The sequence below is a fragment of the Panonychus citri genome, unplaced genomic scaffold (assembly GCF_014898815.1).
Source record: "Panonychus citri isolate SS breed McGregor unplaced genomic scaffold, ASM1489881v1 Contig00097, whole genome shotgun sequence".
NCBI classification, from domain to species: domain Eukaryota; kingdom Metazoa; phylum Arthropoda; class Arachnida; order Trombidiformes; family Tetranychidae; genus Panonychus; species Panonychus citri.
In genome coordinates this window covers 8,475-26,878 of record NW_026515502.1, presented here as the reverse complement: position 1 = coordinate 26,878, position 18,404 = coordinate 8,475, and the positions used below count along the sequence as shown (strand labels likewise).

The 18,404-nt window shown below is 27.2% G+C and overlaps 1 protein-coding gene across 1 annotated transcript; it reads right to left on the bottom strand.

Moving 5' to 3' along the window:
- Positions 1–2,504: 2,504 nt before the first annotated feature.
- On the bottom strand, positions 2,505–15,153 carry LOC128388332 (zinc finger protein 525-like). The gene is made up of 4 exons (XM_053347718.1): positions 14,011–15,153; positions 13,743–13,912; positions 13,476–13,641; positions 2,505–3,120 (listed from the first exon to the last, which is right to left on the bottom strand). The coding sequence occupies exons 1-4, from the start codon at positions 14,951–14,953 to the stop codon at positions 2,591–2,593; spliced, it is 1,809 nt and encodes a 602-aa protein (XP_053203693.1). The 5' UTR covers positions 14,954–15,153; the 3' UTR covers positions 2,505–2,590.
- Between the last annotated feature and the right edge of the window lie 3,251 nt (positions 15,154–18,404).

The window sequence follows — 18,404 nt, the reverse complement described above, 5'->3', positions numbered from 1 at the left end:
TCATAAAATGATAATTATATCAACAATCAACAATCAATTCTCAGTCAATGTTTTATCATCGACATATTTAATTTAATGGTTCATTGGATTTAATTGTTTATCATCATGATGCTGGTCTATAAACATATCACATCATTAAACAATATTATCACAACGAGTTTACAAGGGATGTTGATTATCATCATCATCATCAAACATGATATGATATGATATATATAATGATGATAATGATGATGATGATTAAAAGACGAAAGGTAAATTGTCCTTATGATGATTGAAGTGTTTTTGATTACTTTTCATTTAATTTTCCAGATAATCTAATATAATCTTACCTATTAAATTGAGATTGAAAAGTTCAATTCAAATCAATAGATATTGACCCAGCCTTAATTATTGTTGTTGATTTCAGTTGAATTAAACTCGATCACAATGATTTGATGACGATGAAAAGATCAATTGATTTGGTTGAATGTATAAAAACTAAATTAATTTAATTGCTGTTAATCAAGAGTAAAGAGTGAAAACCTGATCGCAAATTGACACAATCCCAATGAGCTGGAAATTAACTTGAAGATAAATAAATGTATCGATATTATTAAACCTCTAAATTGTTGATTAACAATCTAAATTATTCTTATTATTAAATTGTTCAATTGAAAATTATTTTCGCACGAAAATTTTTTATCAAACCAAAATCAAGAAAAAGAAACAATTTCATCATCATCTTCAATGGCGGTCTTACTAATTCAAATTCATCTCATCCCGTATCATCCTAATCTACATCATCTCTTATCATCATCATCATCATCTTCATCATCTTCGCCATCTTTCTGTAGCAATTGCATATTTATCTTCACTTTGATTTGCAACTAATTGTTTCTTTAGAGGAAAATGTTAATTATCCATCGATAAAGCATCAAGATTGTCTACTTATAATGATTTAGGGTCGAAACTGACCCAAACTGACCCGTGCCGACCTCCTCCTCTTCCTACTACTGGTCATCATTATCATCATCATCTAATGAAACTTAAAGTTTTTAATTTAATTCTGATTAAATTGCAGCTCAAACAAAATGATGAAGCACATTAAATGATAATTATCCTTACCCAAGGGTAATAATAATATAAATCCCTTTGTAAATTGTTGATTTAATATCATCATTATCATCATTAAGTGACCCTATAACAACAGGTAGTCGAGTGTGTCTACATACAGGGTATCATCATCATCTAATTGTGATTATCATTATTGTATAATTAACTTTACCTGAGATGATTAACTTTGATTGTCAATGTAATAACCTTTTTTTTTGTGTCCATTTCAATTGTTTAAAATACTAAGGGAAGTTGTTGATTAACTTGATCATATTAATTTAATTTGAAAATGAAAAAGATTCAAATATTAATTTAATTGTTTGAAACTGAATCAAATCTAATTTTATCTTAGATGAAATGATAAACTTGTCAAAGTTAATTAACTTGATTAACTTTAAGCAATTGATGTTTTCAAGTTAAAAGGATAACCCAATGTTTACCCAAACCTTTCAGTTGATTAACCTGATTTAATCAACAATTAACTCGTCTCAAGGTATTAAATTGATTAAATCTTTCATCAACATACACAATTGATTATTCAATTAACAATTGTGATCTCATGGTTATCCAGTTCAAATTAATTAATCACTCTTTTGATCACTTGATTAACTATTAATTAACAGGTAAACTTGTCGTATTAATCATAATACTAATCAACGTGTATCGCAACAATTAGTTGATTGTTGTAGATTTTTTTTTACTATCAAAAAAATGAGACCCAAGGATGTAACTAAATTGTTACAATTTAAACTTAATTATTATTAGTATTCAATTTAACTGTGAACAATTTATAATTAAGGTTAAAAAGACAACAAAATTTATCTTCACTCTCAACAATTAGATTATCATCACATCATAAACTTGATTATAATGATCACAATCAAGGGGACAATTTAAATTAAAAGTGTTAATCTTGATTGTTGTTCATACATAAATACACAAACAATGAAACAAATCATCATCAACAATCAGTTAATTATCATACTTAACTGTTGTTAACAACACAATCTAATATGTAATTAAATTACAACTTGAGCAAACAATTTAATTGTAACTCAAAATAAAAAAAAGGTCAAGAAAACAACCAATTCAAATTACTTGACAAACTGAATCAAATTTAATTGTTCACGATCAACAACAACAACAATAACAATGAAATTAAATTGTTACGATTGATTAAAAAAAAGTCACAATGAAATTGATTGATTTAATTGTCTTTTATTGTAAATCATTTGTGTTTTAATTGATTGTAATAATTATATTGCACAAATTGTGATTAAATTGAATATGATTAAATTGAGTATTTTATCATTATTATTATTAGAGCAATTAGTTAATTGTTGAGTCGATACATAAAAGTGATGAAGTGACAGCAAAAAAAAAAACATAAAAGTTGATGAGATTTTGTAAAAAAAAAGTGATCAGTTAATTATGATGAGTTAATTAATGAGATGATTGTTGAAAAATGTGATTAGTTTAATTGTTATTATGATGGTTAAATTGATTGTGAGTTATTATCTTGCTGTTGACGATATTTAATTGCCAAAATTGATGCAGCCATTAAAAAAAATTGCTGTAAATTAGCATCACCATTGAAGTTTAATTTATCATCTGTTGGTGTTAAATTGTTACAATTAAGGCCTACACCGGATAACAATGGATTATGATTAAGATTAAGATTAGTGTTATTATTAAGTCCAATTAAAGGTGATGGTGAGGATGTTGTTGTAGTCGTTGTTGATGATGATGAGGATGAAGTTGATGATGTTAATGATGAGGAAGAGCCTGTTGTTGATGTCGCTGTTGTTGTAGATATGGATGAAGATAAAGGTGATGATGAACTAGATGAGGCTGAAGATAAGGATGAAAATGATGATGAGGTGGTTGATTGACTTTTACTGTTGTTTGTCTCAGTGTTGGTGTTGTTGTTTCCGCCATTTTGTTGATGTGTTTTAAGATGAGCACGTAAATTACACGCGAGAGCAAATCTTTTGTCACAAACCTTGCAAACGTGAGGCTTATCACCTGTAAAGAGATTAACAAGACAAAAGGGATTAGCGGATTAGATTAAGAAAAACAAAACTTTTTTACAAAAAAATCCGAAAGAGATTAGATTAACTTGAATGATTCTTATTGTAATTTTCTTGTTACAATGTTTACAACTTTTCCACTTTTAATTGTTTGATTAATGATTTTTGTTTACTCTTATTAATTATCATTGGGTTGCTTGGTGATTAATATTGATGATCAAATCAATTAATTCAAATTCACTTTTAATTTGATTCTCATAATTTGTTTTATTGTGTTAATTAGCATTTTTAATTGTTAACTATTAGCTTATAATGATTATGATGATGATGATTAGCCATGATTTTAATTGCAACAGAATTTATTATTTAATTATTATTATATTTTCATTGAAACCGATAAGTTGAAATGAGAATCATGAAATTTTGTTTTCTGGTTAAACAAGTTTACTAGTTGATCATTATCATAATCAATTGATTATCATGATGTTCATCAAGTTGATCATGATGAAGATAATCATGATAACCTATAAGAAAAAAGGTTGAATGAAATTCTGATAAATATAGATAACAATTGATTCTGATTGGTTGTGAATATTAAACAATTAAGTTGATCATTGAAGTAAATCAAAAGTGATTATCAACAAATCTCAGGTAAACTTGAGGAAGATGATAAAGGGGAGCTAATTAGTGACTTATCCATCAAGATGATATTCATCTTCCTCATCTTCCTCATCCTTGAAGGTCAATCAAATCATCTTTAATAATGAGAAGCTTTTTCTAATTACTGTTTCCATAAATGATAATCACATATAATAAGAAATTAACTAATTCCTCTTGATGATCAACTTAATCATCTTACCTCTCACTTTGACCACGATTTAAATCATATACAGTAAAAAGGGTGATAAACAATCGTGATCAACTCTAATTGAATTTAACCATTAACCAGATTAGTTGATTGTTGCCTCTTAAATAACAATCAAAAGTTAATCATCATAATCACTTTTAAACTAACCAATAATTTAACTCAATCAACAAGGCCTCAAATACTTGATTATTTACCTAATTAAAATTACAATATTAATCAGTTAATTTTTATTAATAATAATCAGTTAATCTTTGATTAGTCAAAATTGATTTGATTTCCAGGGTTCAATTAATTGTCCCAATCATTTGATTAATTTGTTGATTTGATTTTTGGAAGAAAATTAATAAACTTTAATTTTTTTTTTCACTTCTCTTCAAATTGAATTGATTATTTTCGTGATGATTTAAATATGAAAATAATTGTTCAATGTTTGGGTGATATTTTCAAATTGAATCAAATTTATTAATCACAATTAACAATCAACAGAAAATAGTTAAACATTACATTGATAATAAACTACTATCAACGCTATTGGAGGTTTATTTTTATGATGGATTACAAATCCATGATTAAAGTTAATTGTTGGGTAGAGATGGCAAATCAAAATTAAGCTTAATCATTAATTTTTCAATTCATTTACTCATTTAATTGTATTTTATCATTGGCAAGGACACAGTTTAATTGTGTGCTAATTGTGTTTCATGAAAAGCTTTTAATTGTTGATGATTTCAATTGATCTCTATTCAAATTATTATTATCTCATTTTTTTGATTATCATCATCATAATTATCCTAATCTTAATCACTAATTATCTTAATCATCTATCATTTCAAATTGAAGGTAATCCTTGTATACAAACTGATCAACTAATCAAGAAAAAGTTTTAATCATGATAAAAATCAGTAATCAAAGTCATCTATATATATTGTTAATGATAATATTCAATTCAGTAATCATTGGAAATGATGATGGAGATGATTAAGATGATACACAATCAATAGTCAATCAATAAAATTGCTTAATTGCTTCAGGGTAAATTGATTGATTTACATGGAAACTTTTTTGATTTATTTTTTAATATTTCCAATTGATTGAGTTGGGGCGTAGTGATAATAAAGATCAAGGTATCAAAAGCTAAAGCAATTAGTTAATTTGAATAAATCATATATCAGACTGATTATTATCATCATCATCATCATCATGTAGTAATAATAATTAACTACTGGGATTGTTACACATACACAGGTAATTATGATTAGTTAAATGATGATAATATTAATCAAAAAAAAAAATGGTTCGATAATCAAAATGATTAGCCTAACCTAGAAATTGAAAACTTTGCCCATTTTTTTACCATTGAAATTAACCATCTAAATCTAGACACTGTTTAAATTATTATGATTAACAATTAACTAGTATTTAGTTAACAATCAACAATTATTAATCATCATAATCTGAATCACTTTTACAATTAATGTTACACTTAATCAGTAGCTCGGTAATGTAACCATGTTATTAAAAAGAAATGCTCAGAATTGAATATTAATTATCAATATTAATAATGATTGGAAATTAATTGCTCACTATTAGCTTTTTAATCACCATTTAATAGCATAAATTGTTAGAATCTTGATTCAGTTATAGGTTAAATTGTTATAATTGATGTTAAAGGAGGGGAAACAATTTAATTTTTGTTACATTTCAATCATGAATGTCAACTTATCTCAATCAATTGAATCAACAATTTAAAACTTAAAGGTAACAATCAATATTATCATGATAATACTAATAAATATATAATGGACTATTGTTAGTGTAGAGTAATCAAATTATCAAACAATCAATTGATTAGAGACAAGAAAACAAGAATATATATCAACAAAAATGAAAACAATAAGAAAAACAAAGGATAATCAAAAATTGATGTTAATCCAAATGTTAATCTAATCAATTTTTAATCCCTTATGTATCATGATTGCTACAGGGTAAAAAAATGAAAACATCTCATCACTATCGGCATCGGATGATAAATATTATCAATAAGGAAGACGATGAACAATAATAATAAAAAACTGATCAAGATTCTGAAACCGATAATGATTAAGAGGATGAAGCAAATCCAATGATTATCCAAGCGGAAAACAAGCTGAAACTGTTAACATATAAGTAGCATCATTCAGATGATGATGATGATGATGATCACCGGAGGAGGTAAAAGCAAGTGTATTATCATCATCATCATCTATCTGAGGTCATTTTCAAGGTAACAACAATTGAAGATAAACATTAAGATTAACTTTGTATCTATTATCAATCCATCCATATGATGGATTGTTGTTATTTATCCACAGGGTGAAAGGCAGAAATAAATTGTTACCTTTAGAAGATAATTTTTTCCTTCTTATTCACTTGTTACCTGAATTGATTCAGGTAAATCATCATCTTCATTATGTTAACAATCAACATGTTACACGCTTTTCCTAATCATCTTTTTTTTTCATCATCATCATCATCATCATAATAATAACAATCAAATGGTCAGTTACAGATTTAATCTAAAGGAAGAATCAATTATCTTACCTGGAGAAAAATAGTAAATACAATTTTCTTTTTCTATATATATTGGAACTTTATTATTCTTATCAATTTTTTATTCTATAATTTCAATTTCTCATTCAGATCATAGTTAGAACTTTTCCTTTTCTCGAACTTGTAAATTTGTTTCGTTTCTATTGACCTTCCATTGTGATAATACCTTGACCACTTTCAGTTGTTGATTGTGATTACCTATTATTTTGGGTGTGTCCTTGTGATTATTCAACTTTAATTGTTATAAATTCAATTAATCATATGATAATTAAATTAACTACTCATTATAAGGATCGAGGTTTTTCAAAGTATCGATAAAATTTTCACCGTTAATCTCAATCTTGTTTTTTAATCTTAATCTTAATTTTGAGACTTTACTTGAGTTGAATAAAAATTGATTGATTTTATTATTTTACCAACAATTAGGTTAATTGATTGTAATTTATTTTAATCAATTATGTTTATTAACAAAGGATTGAGCACGTTTTAATACTTATTGTTGTTTTTTACTGAATTAACCGTTAATTAGTTTGATCAAGTTTTCTCATTTCCAGACAATAGAGTCATGATTTGATCTAATTTAATGTTTAACTGGATTAATTAACATTCTCAACAATCATGATTAAGCTTTAAATGTTTTTCTATCTATTGAAGGAAAATGTTGATTATCATGATTTAGATTCATGGATTTATTAATATCATATTATAATAATCAGAAAAAAAAGATTAACTAATTTACATGAGAAATCAATTGATTATTTTATTATTTTTCTCTCCCAACATAATCAATAATTAACCGTTTCTTTTGATTAGGTAAGATGATCAGTTGAAGGTTAATTTATATACATAAATTGTAATCATTTAAAGATTAACTAATGTGATTATCATGGTTATTGATTATTGGAATCTATTTGAGAGGCTAATGTTACAATCTTCTTGTAGTTAATTAACTGGTTTAAAGTTAATTGTAACGTGTTCATGAGAGAGAGAGAGAGGGAGAGGAAAAGAGCCTGAGCTAATTAACCAATTAGTTTAATACCGTTAATTTAATTATGAAACGAGAAAAATTTAACTAACCACTAACTGTGAGCATTAATTGAGGCCTTAATTTCAATCACAATCTTTTGATTTACTTTGGGTCCTCTAAGGGTATGATGATCATCGTTGATCAACAACATCAACATCATCCTGGTTGTCAATAATTAGTTAATCATTTCAACAGAAAAAAAAGAAAAATTCACTAATCCTAATTGGCTTTTAAGTGTTGATTTGAACACAGTTTCAGATAATCTTAATCTCTTCTTAATCACTTGAATGTAGTTGTTTTTATTATCACTTACATGCAGCATTTTCTAATATCTTAATCACTTTGATAATCTAAATTGTCTCTATTAGAAACTTTAAATCATTTGACAGTTTTGATAAATCAACAAAAATTATCACAAATGTTAATCAACTAATCACAACACAACTAATCCCTCAGCAGGGTGGATAATATGTATTAGAGAGAGATGTTAATCTTAAATTGTTAACAAGTTGTTAACAATTTGAATTAGATGTTAGGATAATACTGAAAGTCAATAGGAAATTAAATTAAATAATTTTCTGTTGTAACAATTAAATGGGATTTGAGAGCAAGAACAAGAAAACAATAAAACTTTTCAATGGTCGAAATAAAAGTTGTAATAGTTAATCAACTGTAATTAACTAATTGTTCTCGTCACTTTCATGGTGATTCTGTAAACATACATGATCACCTTGAATCAAAATGAACTTTTCTCATCTTCTTATGAATGAAAAATGTTGCAAATGAAAAAGAAAGAGAAATGAACATGAAAAAAAAAACTTCTTTCTCATTGGAAATCAATACTTTTTCCCTTCGGGTGATGATTGAAATTTTCATGAAAACGAATTGAATTTAAACACCATGGGCGTGCCAACGATTTTTACTCGTTTATCATCTAGAAGATAAAATATCATCTATCATCATCTTAAGAAAAATATGAAATTAAATGAACATTATCACGAGATTTAATCATTACCCCTGACGATGCATCATCATCATCATGTATTAGAACTTTGGAAAACAAAAATCGAGATTCGAAATCACGTCAATCAATTGATTCCTATTATTTTTCTTCAATTGGAATTAATAATTTGAAAATGATTATGTAATTATCTCTCTCTTGATCCGATTATGGTCATTTCTTAATTAACAGTATCAATTGTTACTGAGAAAGTCAAACAAACAAATAGACAACAATTAAGGTTAACAATTGACAACAATTTAGTGAAAACTTTTTTTTCACATCAACCTCCACAATTTAACAATCAATTTAAATGAGATCAAATCAACTACACACCTTAAATCATGACAATTCAATCGTTTGATTAGATATTCATTTTAATTGCTATGATATTATATATATTACTAATTGTCAATTGATTATCATTCATCTATAGGAAAGAGATGAAAAATTAATTAGCAACAATTTAATATCACTAATGGTTAATTGTTAAATCGCTTAATAGATAATTTAGAAAACCTGGTAAGTTAATTAAAGTTGGAAAATTAAAGATCATGAATTGTATTAAAAGTTAAATTCAATTCTATTTGTTAATTGTTTGCTACTGTTGCCATTTTAAACACACAATTAACTGTGAATGTTTGGAAATTATCTGGAAATTAAATTATATCTTAATCAGTAAATCAACAATCAAGGAATTGGAATTAGAAAAAAAAATTAAATCCAAGAACTTAATCAACACGAAAAATCGTGAAATTTGTTTTCCTCTCGTTTTCCTTAAACAAACAATTTAATTCGTAACAATTTACTAAACATGATTATGAGAATTGATTATTACAATTATATTAACAGTGTAAGTTTCCAACTGAAACAAATGATCAACTAAATCAGGTAGTTAGTTAGTTAACTGCCTCACCTTGATTATCAGTTAATTCAAGAAGCTAAAAACAATCAACTAACTATTAATAATAATCAACAAGAAAAAAAAAGTTAAGATGATCAAGTTAAATCAAATTTAATCCAATTGCCAATCCCAATTCATATAGTTGATTAATTCAAACCGAACCCGATAAAATGTCTAACTAATTGTTAATCACTAATTATAACATGTTTTTTTAATCAACTAGTTAATCAGCAAATCAACTAACTGTATGTGGGTATGAATTATTTTTCATTTCAATGATTATAATCAAGTAATCATCCTAAATGAATTGATTGTGGTGATTTAATTTTTGATTATGATGAGTGAAAATCAATTTACTAGTTAATTTAAAACTATTAATTGAGTATCTTTATTATTATTAAATTGTTGTTGTTGAAATAAATGAATCAACTTTAATTTTAAATACTGTTAATCAAGATAAATCATTAACCGTTAATCATTAGCAACAATTAACATATCAACCTATAAATCAGTTGATTGTTTGATCAATTGTTAATTGTTTACCTATAAGAAAATGTTCATTTTAATCATGAGCCGATTTTCATTACAATTTATTGATTGTTAAGTCGTTGTTGAGATTTAACTGATTGTGTAAAATTTTTTTGAAAGGTAACAATTTAAATCTAGCAAATCTACAATTTGATCAACTTCAACTGGCTACTGTTGAACAATTTGAATCACAATTAAACCTTATTGTTAACTAAATCAAATTTATCACGATTTTTAATCATGATCACATAAAGTTTACCAACACAATCAGTTAATACAGTTAATCAAACGTTAATCTTGACTATTTAATGATGATTATCATGTAATATTGACCCTGTTAATATACTTTACATGATTATAATTGTTAATCCAGTATATAAAAAAAAACAACAACAATCAACAAAAAAGTAACAGTTAATTGTTTACATGGTTAACAATTGTTTCCTTGCTCATTTGAACCTTATCATTACGATGTACTGATTATTATTATCGTTAATAATTGTTATCATAATATCACAACAATTACAGTGAGTGGCTACTGCTACTTGATTGTTACAGTATAATAGTAATTTAAAAATGGTGAAACAATCAAATAGGGATAATCAATGGTGATTATCAGATACTATTGTTTAGATTAATACTTTTATCATAATATCATCACGAGTAAATCACGATCAAAATGTTAGCACCCGAAAAAGTTTTTTCTCATTTCTCATCTACTTCGTGCTTAAATCGCCCCTTAAATACAATGTTATCATCTTCATCATCATCATTATCTTCATCTTAATCATTAACTTTTTGGATAATCAATTTAAAGTTTTAAGAAGATGAAGAAAAATAATGAAAAAGTTTGGCAACTTTTTGTAACTTTCGCTATGGAAACTCAGGTAAAAATCGTTGGTACTTTTTGTTTTCATCTCTAATCAAAAATGATTGGTAACCCTTTTCACCTTGTTACAGTTTCCTTTAATCAAATTTGGCCCTCAGGTCATTTTCAGGTACAATTTAGTGTGTAAATTGTAACCCTTTAGGGGCTAAAGAGACTTTATTTTTTTGCATTCACTTTGATTGTGAGTGTTAATATTGATTGTTATTGCTAACGGCAAGGTTAACCATTTCATGTCTGTGTGAGTGTGTGAGTGTTTGTTAATTGTTGCTTTAATTAACATCATCAGGACAACTATTAGATTTGATCACTCTCATATCATCAGACATAATTAACACAGGTAATGAAGAAAAAAAAACAAAAATTATTGATGATTATAAGCATTTCTTATGTATTATAAGATATAAATTAATTGTAAAATACAAGTAATTAGTAAGTTAATTAGTTATTATCAGATAATTTAAATCATTTCAATCAATGTTTAATAATTTTAACTGTCATCAATTAATTGATTGTAATGATTTACTGGCCAGTTGATTTACTATTTGTAACGATTTTTGTTTTCTTTCAAAAAGTTTTGGTCAAGTTTTCAAATGATAATCAAGTTAATTGTTGGCTAATCATTAACTATTAATGAGGGTGTGGTTGACCTTCTCTCTCTCTCTCTCTCTCACTCTCTCATTCAACTTTTCATCCCTCTTAATCCCATGTAGTAATACTAATCTCCAACTGAGTCTGTTGATAGTTACCTTCAAAACAGATAAATCATCAAATCTAAACTCCTATTGTTTTGTGTTTTTCAAAGTCAATTTATTTGCGAAAAAAAATAAATTGTTTGTTTGTAAAGACTTAATTGTTGCAATTAAAAATATCAAATAAATGAACCTTCATCTAATCATACGTAACATATGGTGAATTAACAATGATACAGTTTTAATTGTTGAGGATAACGAACATAAAATTAACCAAGAGAATTGAGTTTTCATGTTAAAATCAAATCAAATCATTTCCAATCTTCAGCCTACACAACTTGAAAGGCGTTTTAATCTCCATCTTCATCATTTACCTGTTGTAATCTCGTCTTCCTATTATCTTCATCTCTCTCTCTCTCTTACTCACTCACTCACTCACTCTCTCCAAAGTAACATTACCTTAAGGTGCCAATGGTAATGTAATATAAAAGGTGTACAGGTAATTCACAAGAAAGATCATAAGTTGATGATAGAAAGAAAAAGAAACCACCTTATCTTCATCATCTCTCGTTTATCTTACCTTGAAACACCCTTTTCATAAGAAAATTAGATGATAATGATTATCATCATCATCCTGAAGAAGATGATGATGATAATCAAGCTTCCATAAGACTATCAATGATTTTCTAAAACTTTTTCTATGAAATTTGATCCATTGAACAATCAAGGTAAACATTATTGTTATTACACATTAATTGTTGTTGGTTTTTCATGTTTGTTTTTTTTTATGATTACCTGTTCCTACCTTGTGGGTGGTTAGTTGTAACATCATCATCATTGTTAATCATTATGATGATGATGATGATGATACTAATGATGGATAATATAATAAACTGTTGCTGTTATTTACCAATTCAAATAAAATTGACAATAAAAACGTAACCATAAAAAAAGTAACATCAAGTTACACCTTTTTTTTAGGTGAAAAAAATTGTATCAATGATGAGGAAAAATTCTGATAGTTTTTTTTATATCTTCCAATCATTGTTTTCTTTATCTTCTTTATCATCATTAGATTATCTTTCTTTTAACTCATCTTTTTCTCTCTCAATGTAATCGTTCACAGCGGTTGGTGGTGAAACTTTGATAATCATTTTTGATAGTCTAGAGAGAGAGAGAGGTAACAATTTTCGGGAAGGTGGATGATGATGAAGATGAGGATGGAGATTAAGATTATGATGATGGCTTTTTCTTATTGCACAGCATGTGACATAATTTTTCAACATTCTTATGGGGATCTGATGAAAGGAGCTCAGAGGGTGGAGGTGGGGAGAGAGGGAGGTAGATGAGATATGAAGATGAAAGGAGAGAAAGTTTCAGAGAGAGAGAGAGAGAGAGAGAGAGAATTGAGAGATGAGGATGATGATTAACATGATGATAATATTGAGCAACAAGTGATGAACCAGTTTGATATCATCATCAGTTGATGATTACCTTATATAGTAAACGATTGACAGATTATCTTAATCTATTATTGTTCACACTGTTGTTAATTGTTGTTGTTGTTTTTATCTTGGATTAAAATCTAATCTTTTAATTCACAGCGAAATTTTGTTCTTTTTTTTTCAAAGAATTAAATGAACATCATAATCATAACTCAATCAGAATCAATTTTAATCTAACACCATCATCTTAATCTTTAGTCTTAAACAACACTCGTAGGAAGATGATGATTTAATCATAATCAACTGATTCATATTAATCATTAGCTTGGAACTTTTTATCTCAAGAATTCATTCAAGTTTATCAGGTAAATTGAAGTAAAATATTATAAAAATTTCGTAATGGACACTTACCTGTATGGAGGAAAAGGTGATTCTTAAGGTTGGTCTGTTTACTGAATCCTCGATTACAAATTGAACATTTAAATGGCCAATGTCCATTGTGAATATAAGCGTGAGCTTTGAGATCACCGGGAGTGGGAAATGATTTACCGCACATTGAACATTTATGAGGTTTATCCTGTTCGTTGATTCAGTGAGATTGACAGAGTAAAGATTAGAATTGTGAATAACGGAAGAAAAAATTTCTCTTCCAAATGGTCAAGTGAATGATAATCTTACCTTACTATGGGTCATCCGATGATAATAAAGGTTTGAACTTGCGGTAAAACGTTTACCACAAATTGGACATTGATGAGGTTTCTCACCTGAATGGATTCGTCTATGGGTGTTGAGAGAGGACGAAGTACTGAAACCTTTACCGCAGACATCACACACATGAGGCTTTTCACCTGTAAATATTAGTGAGAGAGAGAGAGAGAAATGACCAATGGTCAAGGGTGAGAAAAATAGTTTCCCTTTACTATTGATTATTCTGTGATTTATTTACCTGTATGAGTCCGAAGGTGACGACGTAACAATGATGGCCGATCAAATGATTTACCACAATATTCACAGGGTAACATTGCTCTTTCCCTTGGTTTTCTGAGTAAATTGTTTGTATTATTGTTGTTAATTGTTGAATTAAAATTAGAAATTGAATTTCTCCGTTGAATATTGTTATAATTATTAGTTTGATCTTTGATCAAATTGTTGGTGGCAGTGTTGGTGTGTGTTGATTTAATTACATTTGTAATGGTCATTGGTGTTGATGAGGTTGATTGAAGTGAATGATTTGAATCACCTGATTCATTATGTTGAGATAATTGTTGAATATCATCATTATAATCAATTGTCTCATCAACAGCCATCTCATCAGTATCATCATCATCATAATCTTTAACATTATTAACCTTATTGTAATGATCAATTTGATTATTGTTGTTAACGTCCTTTGATTTAACTATATTGATATTAATCACTTTCTTTGAAGTTGTCAATGCAATTGGTGAAATTGATTGTGGTTGATGATTACGATTGTGTTGATTATGATGATTAGATGATGGTGATACTGAAGTTGGTGAATAAGATGATGATGAAGATGAAGATGAAGATGAGGTTGTCTTAGATAAATCCAAAGTTAAACAAGTCCAATCGGTTGGTTGACCGTTAACACGTAAACATTGACCAGTATGAGGATCAATGGTAAATGATGATGGAGACGATGATAAGTATGAAGATGAAGAAGATGATGAAGATAGTAATGATAATGAAGGTGAAGAAGATGATGATTTAACAAAAGGCATGGACAAGTCCAATGGTCCAGTTTCAATTTCATGTAACATGGTGATCGATGGTGATAATGAACTGATTTTATAACGATCGTTACGATGATGATAATAAGGAACCGATGAGATGAAATTTGTTGATTGATGAGGATAAAGTTGAAACATTAGCACTTAAACACCAACGAGTAAACGAAATACAAACAGTTTGTAATGTGTAACAATTAACTTTTCATAGAAAATGATCAAAAATCGAATCAAAATTACGAACTAATTGCAATTAGTTAAAGAAAAGTTTTCTCTTGTTTCTAATACGTTCCAACGAACGTTATCTTCACAACTAACCAAGTCTGACGGGTTTTCGGTTGGCACATCAGCTCTTGGAAAAGTAGCCTCCGATTTAAGGCGGGATTTGACCTGCCTTTTTCTCTTTCTTTTCATCTCTCTCTTATCATCTTATCTTCTTCTTGTCATCCTCTTTATTTTCATTTCTTTTTTCTCTTCTCTCTCTCTTCTCTCTCTTTCTCTTCGCCATCTTCGTTGAGTTTTTATCGAACTAATCGACACGATCAAGTTTCAGAGAAATTAATTGCTGGACAAACTTAATTGTAGTAATAATGCTAATTAGTTTTCCCAGAAAAATATCGTCAATGTTTTTGTTAATTGTTACGATTAAACATAATCATTAATTTCCAAATTGATCCATTGATACTTTGATATTTTCCATTCAGGGAAAAAAAGTTTTCGCCTTTAAATTTCCCAAACGTTTTCCAAACAAATTAACAATCTAATAGTAATTGTTTCCAACTCGTTATTAGATAATTAACATTATTAGTTTAATTATGCAATTAAAATAAATCTTGTTGGTTTAGTAATAATTATTAATTGTTTACTTGATTACGATTAACTTTCTGGTTGCTTTAAGCAATGAAAAAAAACCTACTGATCATTTTTTTTTTTGTGTTTCCATTGATTTTGATTCACAATTTAACTTAGTCATTTGATTAAATTGTTAATTAGTTAATTAGTTAGATAATTTTCCCAATACAATTGGAATTAATCATCAAATTTAACACTAATATTGTTGATCTGAATTAAGGTGTGTTATCAATATTATTTATATAAATTAATTCAGCAAATGATTAAATTAAAACCACGCAAAAAAATTGGTTATTAAATTTTCCCAACAATTATGGTTAACAATCAACGATATTAATTGTAACAAAAACAAAATCATCATCAACAATCAATTTCATATTTAAAAATAAATGATTCTAATCAACTTGATCAACCAACTAAATTGTAAACTCGTTCAAATTGAATTAATTACAATTACCTGTTAGTGTAAATATTGATCTGTAAATACAATTAATATGATTGGATTAATATTGATTGTCTTTGATTAATTTAACAACAACTATTACAAACAGTTACCATTAATAATAATTATCAGTAGCAGTTAATAAAATTTTTTTTTAAATCATTTATTGTTAGTTAATTGTTGATGTTGTTCAAAAGTTAATCACGGTAAACATATAAACAATTCATTCATCATCATCATCGTAACAATAATAATACCTTGATTCATAATCATAACCATTATCAACATCATCTATCTAATCAAGTTGATTACGAATGAGAATTAAAGTTGATCCAGTTAATCAAACAATCTGATTAACAATTTACCAAGTTAATAGTTGATCACGTTTACTTTATGTATCACCCTTTACTTTTAAATTAGTCGTGGTTAACCCTCAATCTCCCTCTCATCCTAATCAATGATGATGATGATGATGATAAACTGAATTTAGTAATTAGTGGTTAAACTAAATCATCATTAACTGTTGAAAAAAAAAAGTTAACCAATAGTAAATTAACAAACAAGGCATAACCTTTAACTAAATTTACGTTGATTGTTGATTGTATTATTATCTGAAAGCATCATTAAGTGATAGATTAACTTAAAATGATAGATAAGTCACAATTGTGAATGATTTAAGGCTTAACTAAATTGATGATTAAAGTTGATGATTTAAGGATTGATGATAATGATAATGTATCATCAATTGATTAACCACAATTCAATTTGAAAATGAAATATGATTAGTACTAAATCGTGAATAATATTTTTCCTTATTACCTTTTATTTTATTTTCATTTTCAGTTCTCAATTTAACAAATTAACTGTAACTCTATTATAATCATCATGATAATCATCATGATCAAGATCCATTTACTATTAAGATTATAATCAGAATCAATTGTAATACTGTTCATATTTATTATCCAACAACAATTAACAATAAAGTTTAGTGAAATTAAATGATTACCAGAAGGCAAATGTTACTTTTATCATTCTAATAGTATTTGATTCACAAGCTAATACATCACATAGAGTGATGGTGATCAATAAAATCATCTGTACATGATGATGATGATGATGATTATCATCATGTTGATCATCTTCTTCAATAGAAAACCTAGAAAAGGCCTCAAGGAGTTTCCGTGACTAGAACATAAAAGTCGTGAGAATGCGGTAAGTGAATAAATCGCCTTCCAGAAGCAAAAATCATTCTTTTTCATTCCTTTTCTCTTTCTTTTCATCATCATCATCATCATCATCTACTCTTCCATCTTCTTCATCATCATCACCAGTTCCTCACCTTAGGAAATTATCATTAGATTTGCTTCTGTCTTTAGACTTTCCTTCCTACATGGAAACTTTTCTCATCCCTTATGAGTTGATTCCCAATCTATCATTTTATGGGAATTAATCAGTGGCCCTTTAATCATATTGGTCTTAATTACACAGGAATTTGAACACAATTAACTTTAATTCCACGTCTCCATTTATACTTATATGTAATTTTACAATTATCATAAATCAATCCCTTATAATTTACAGATGATTGTCAATTTTAATTGGGCAAAATAATTATCATTATTATCAGATAACTGTAACAATTAGTGATATCATTGAACTTGAATGAAAATTTATATGTATTGTAATTTAGTAGTAAATTTTTAATTACTTAATTTAATATTCAACAATTGATATAAAAAAAAAAAACTATCAACAGATTTACCTTTAAGCCTTTGTGATATTGATATTATCAATTTACTTTTCTTACAATTAACTGATTTGTTGTATAATTAAAAGTTTGATTGTTGTCTTTGATTATTATTATTATTATTATTATTATCATTAACTATTATCATTGATACAGATATTGATTAGCTTTAATTTTAACATTTGATTGTAAATTGTTATCAAATTTGAAATAACCACTATCATCATAATGTTTTTGATTTGTTGATGATGATTAAAAGGTTTCAGGCAATTTAATTGTTGTTAATATTGTAAATACTTGTCAAATTTGATTGTAATAGTTTTCTGATGATCATAATGATAATAGTATTTAATTAAATGATGCTGATGATGATATGAAGTGTGCATAATTTGTTAATTAGCCTCAAGATGATCGTGAAGACAATCAAAAAATATATTATCTAATTAAAGTATAATTCAAATTGTTTTAACTGTCTGATTGCTAATAAACAATAAACAGGTAACAATTAACAATTAACAGTCTCTTTTACAGTTGTAATCAAATTAATC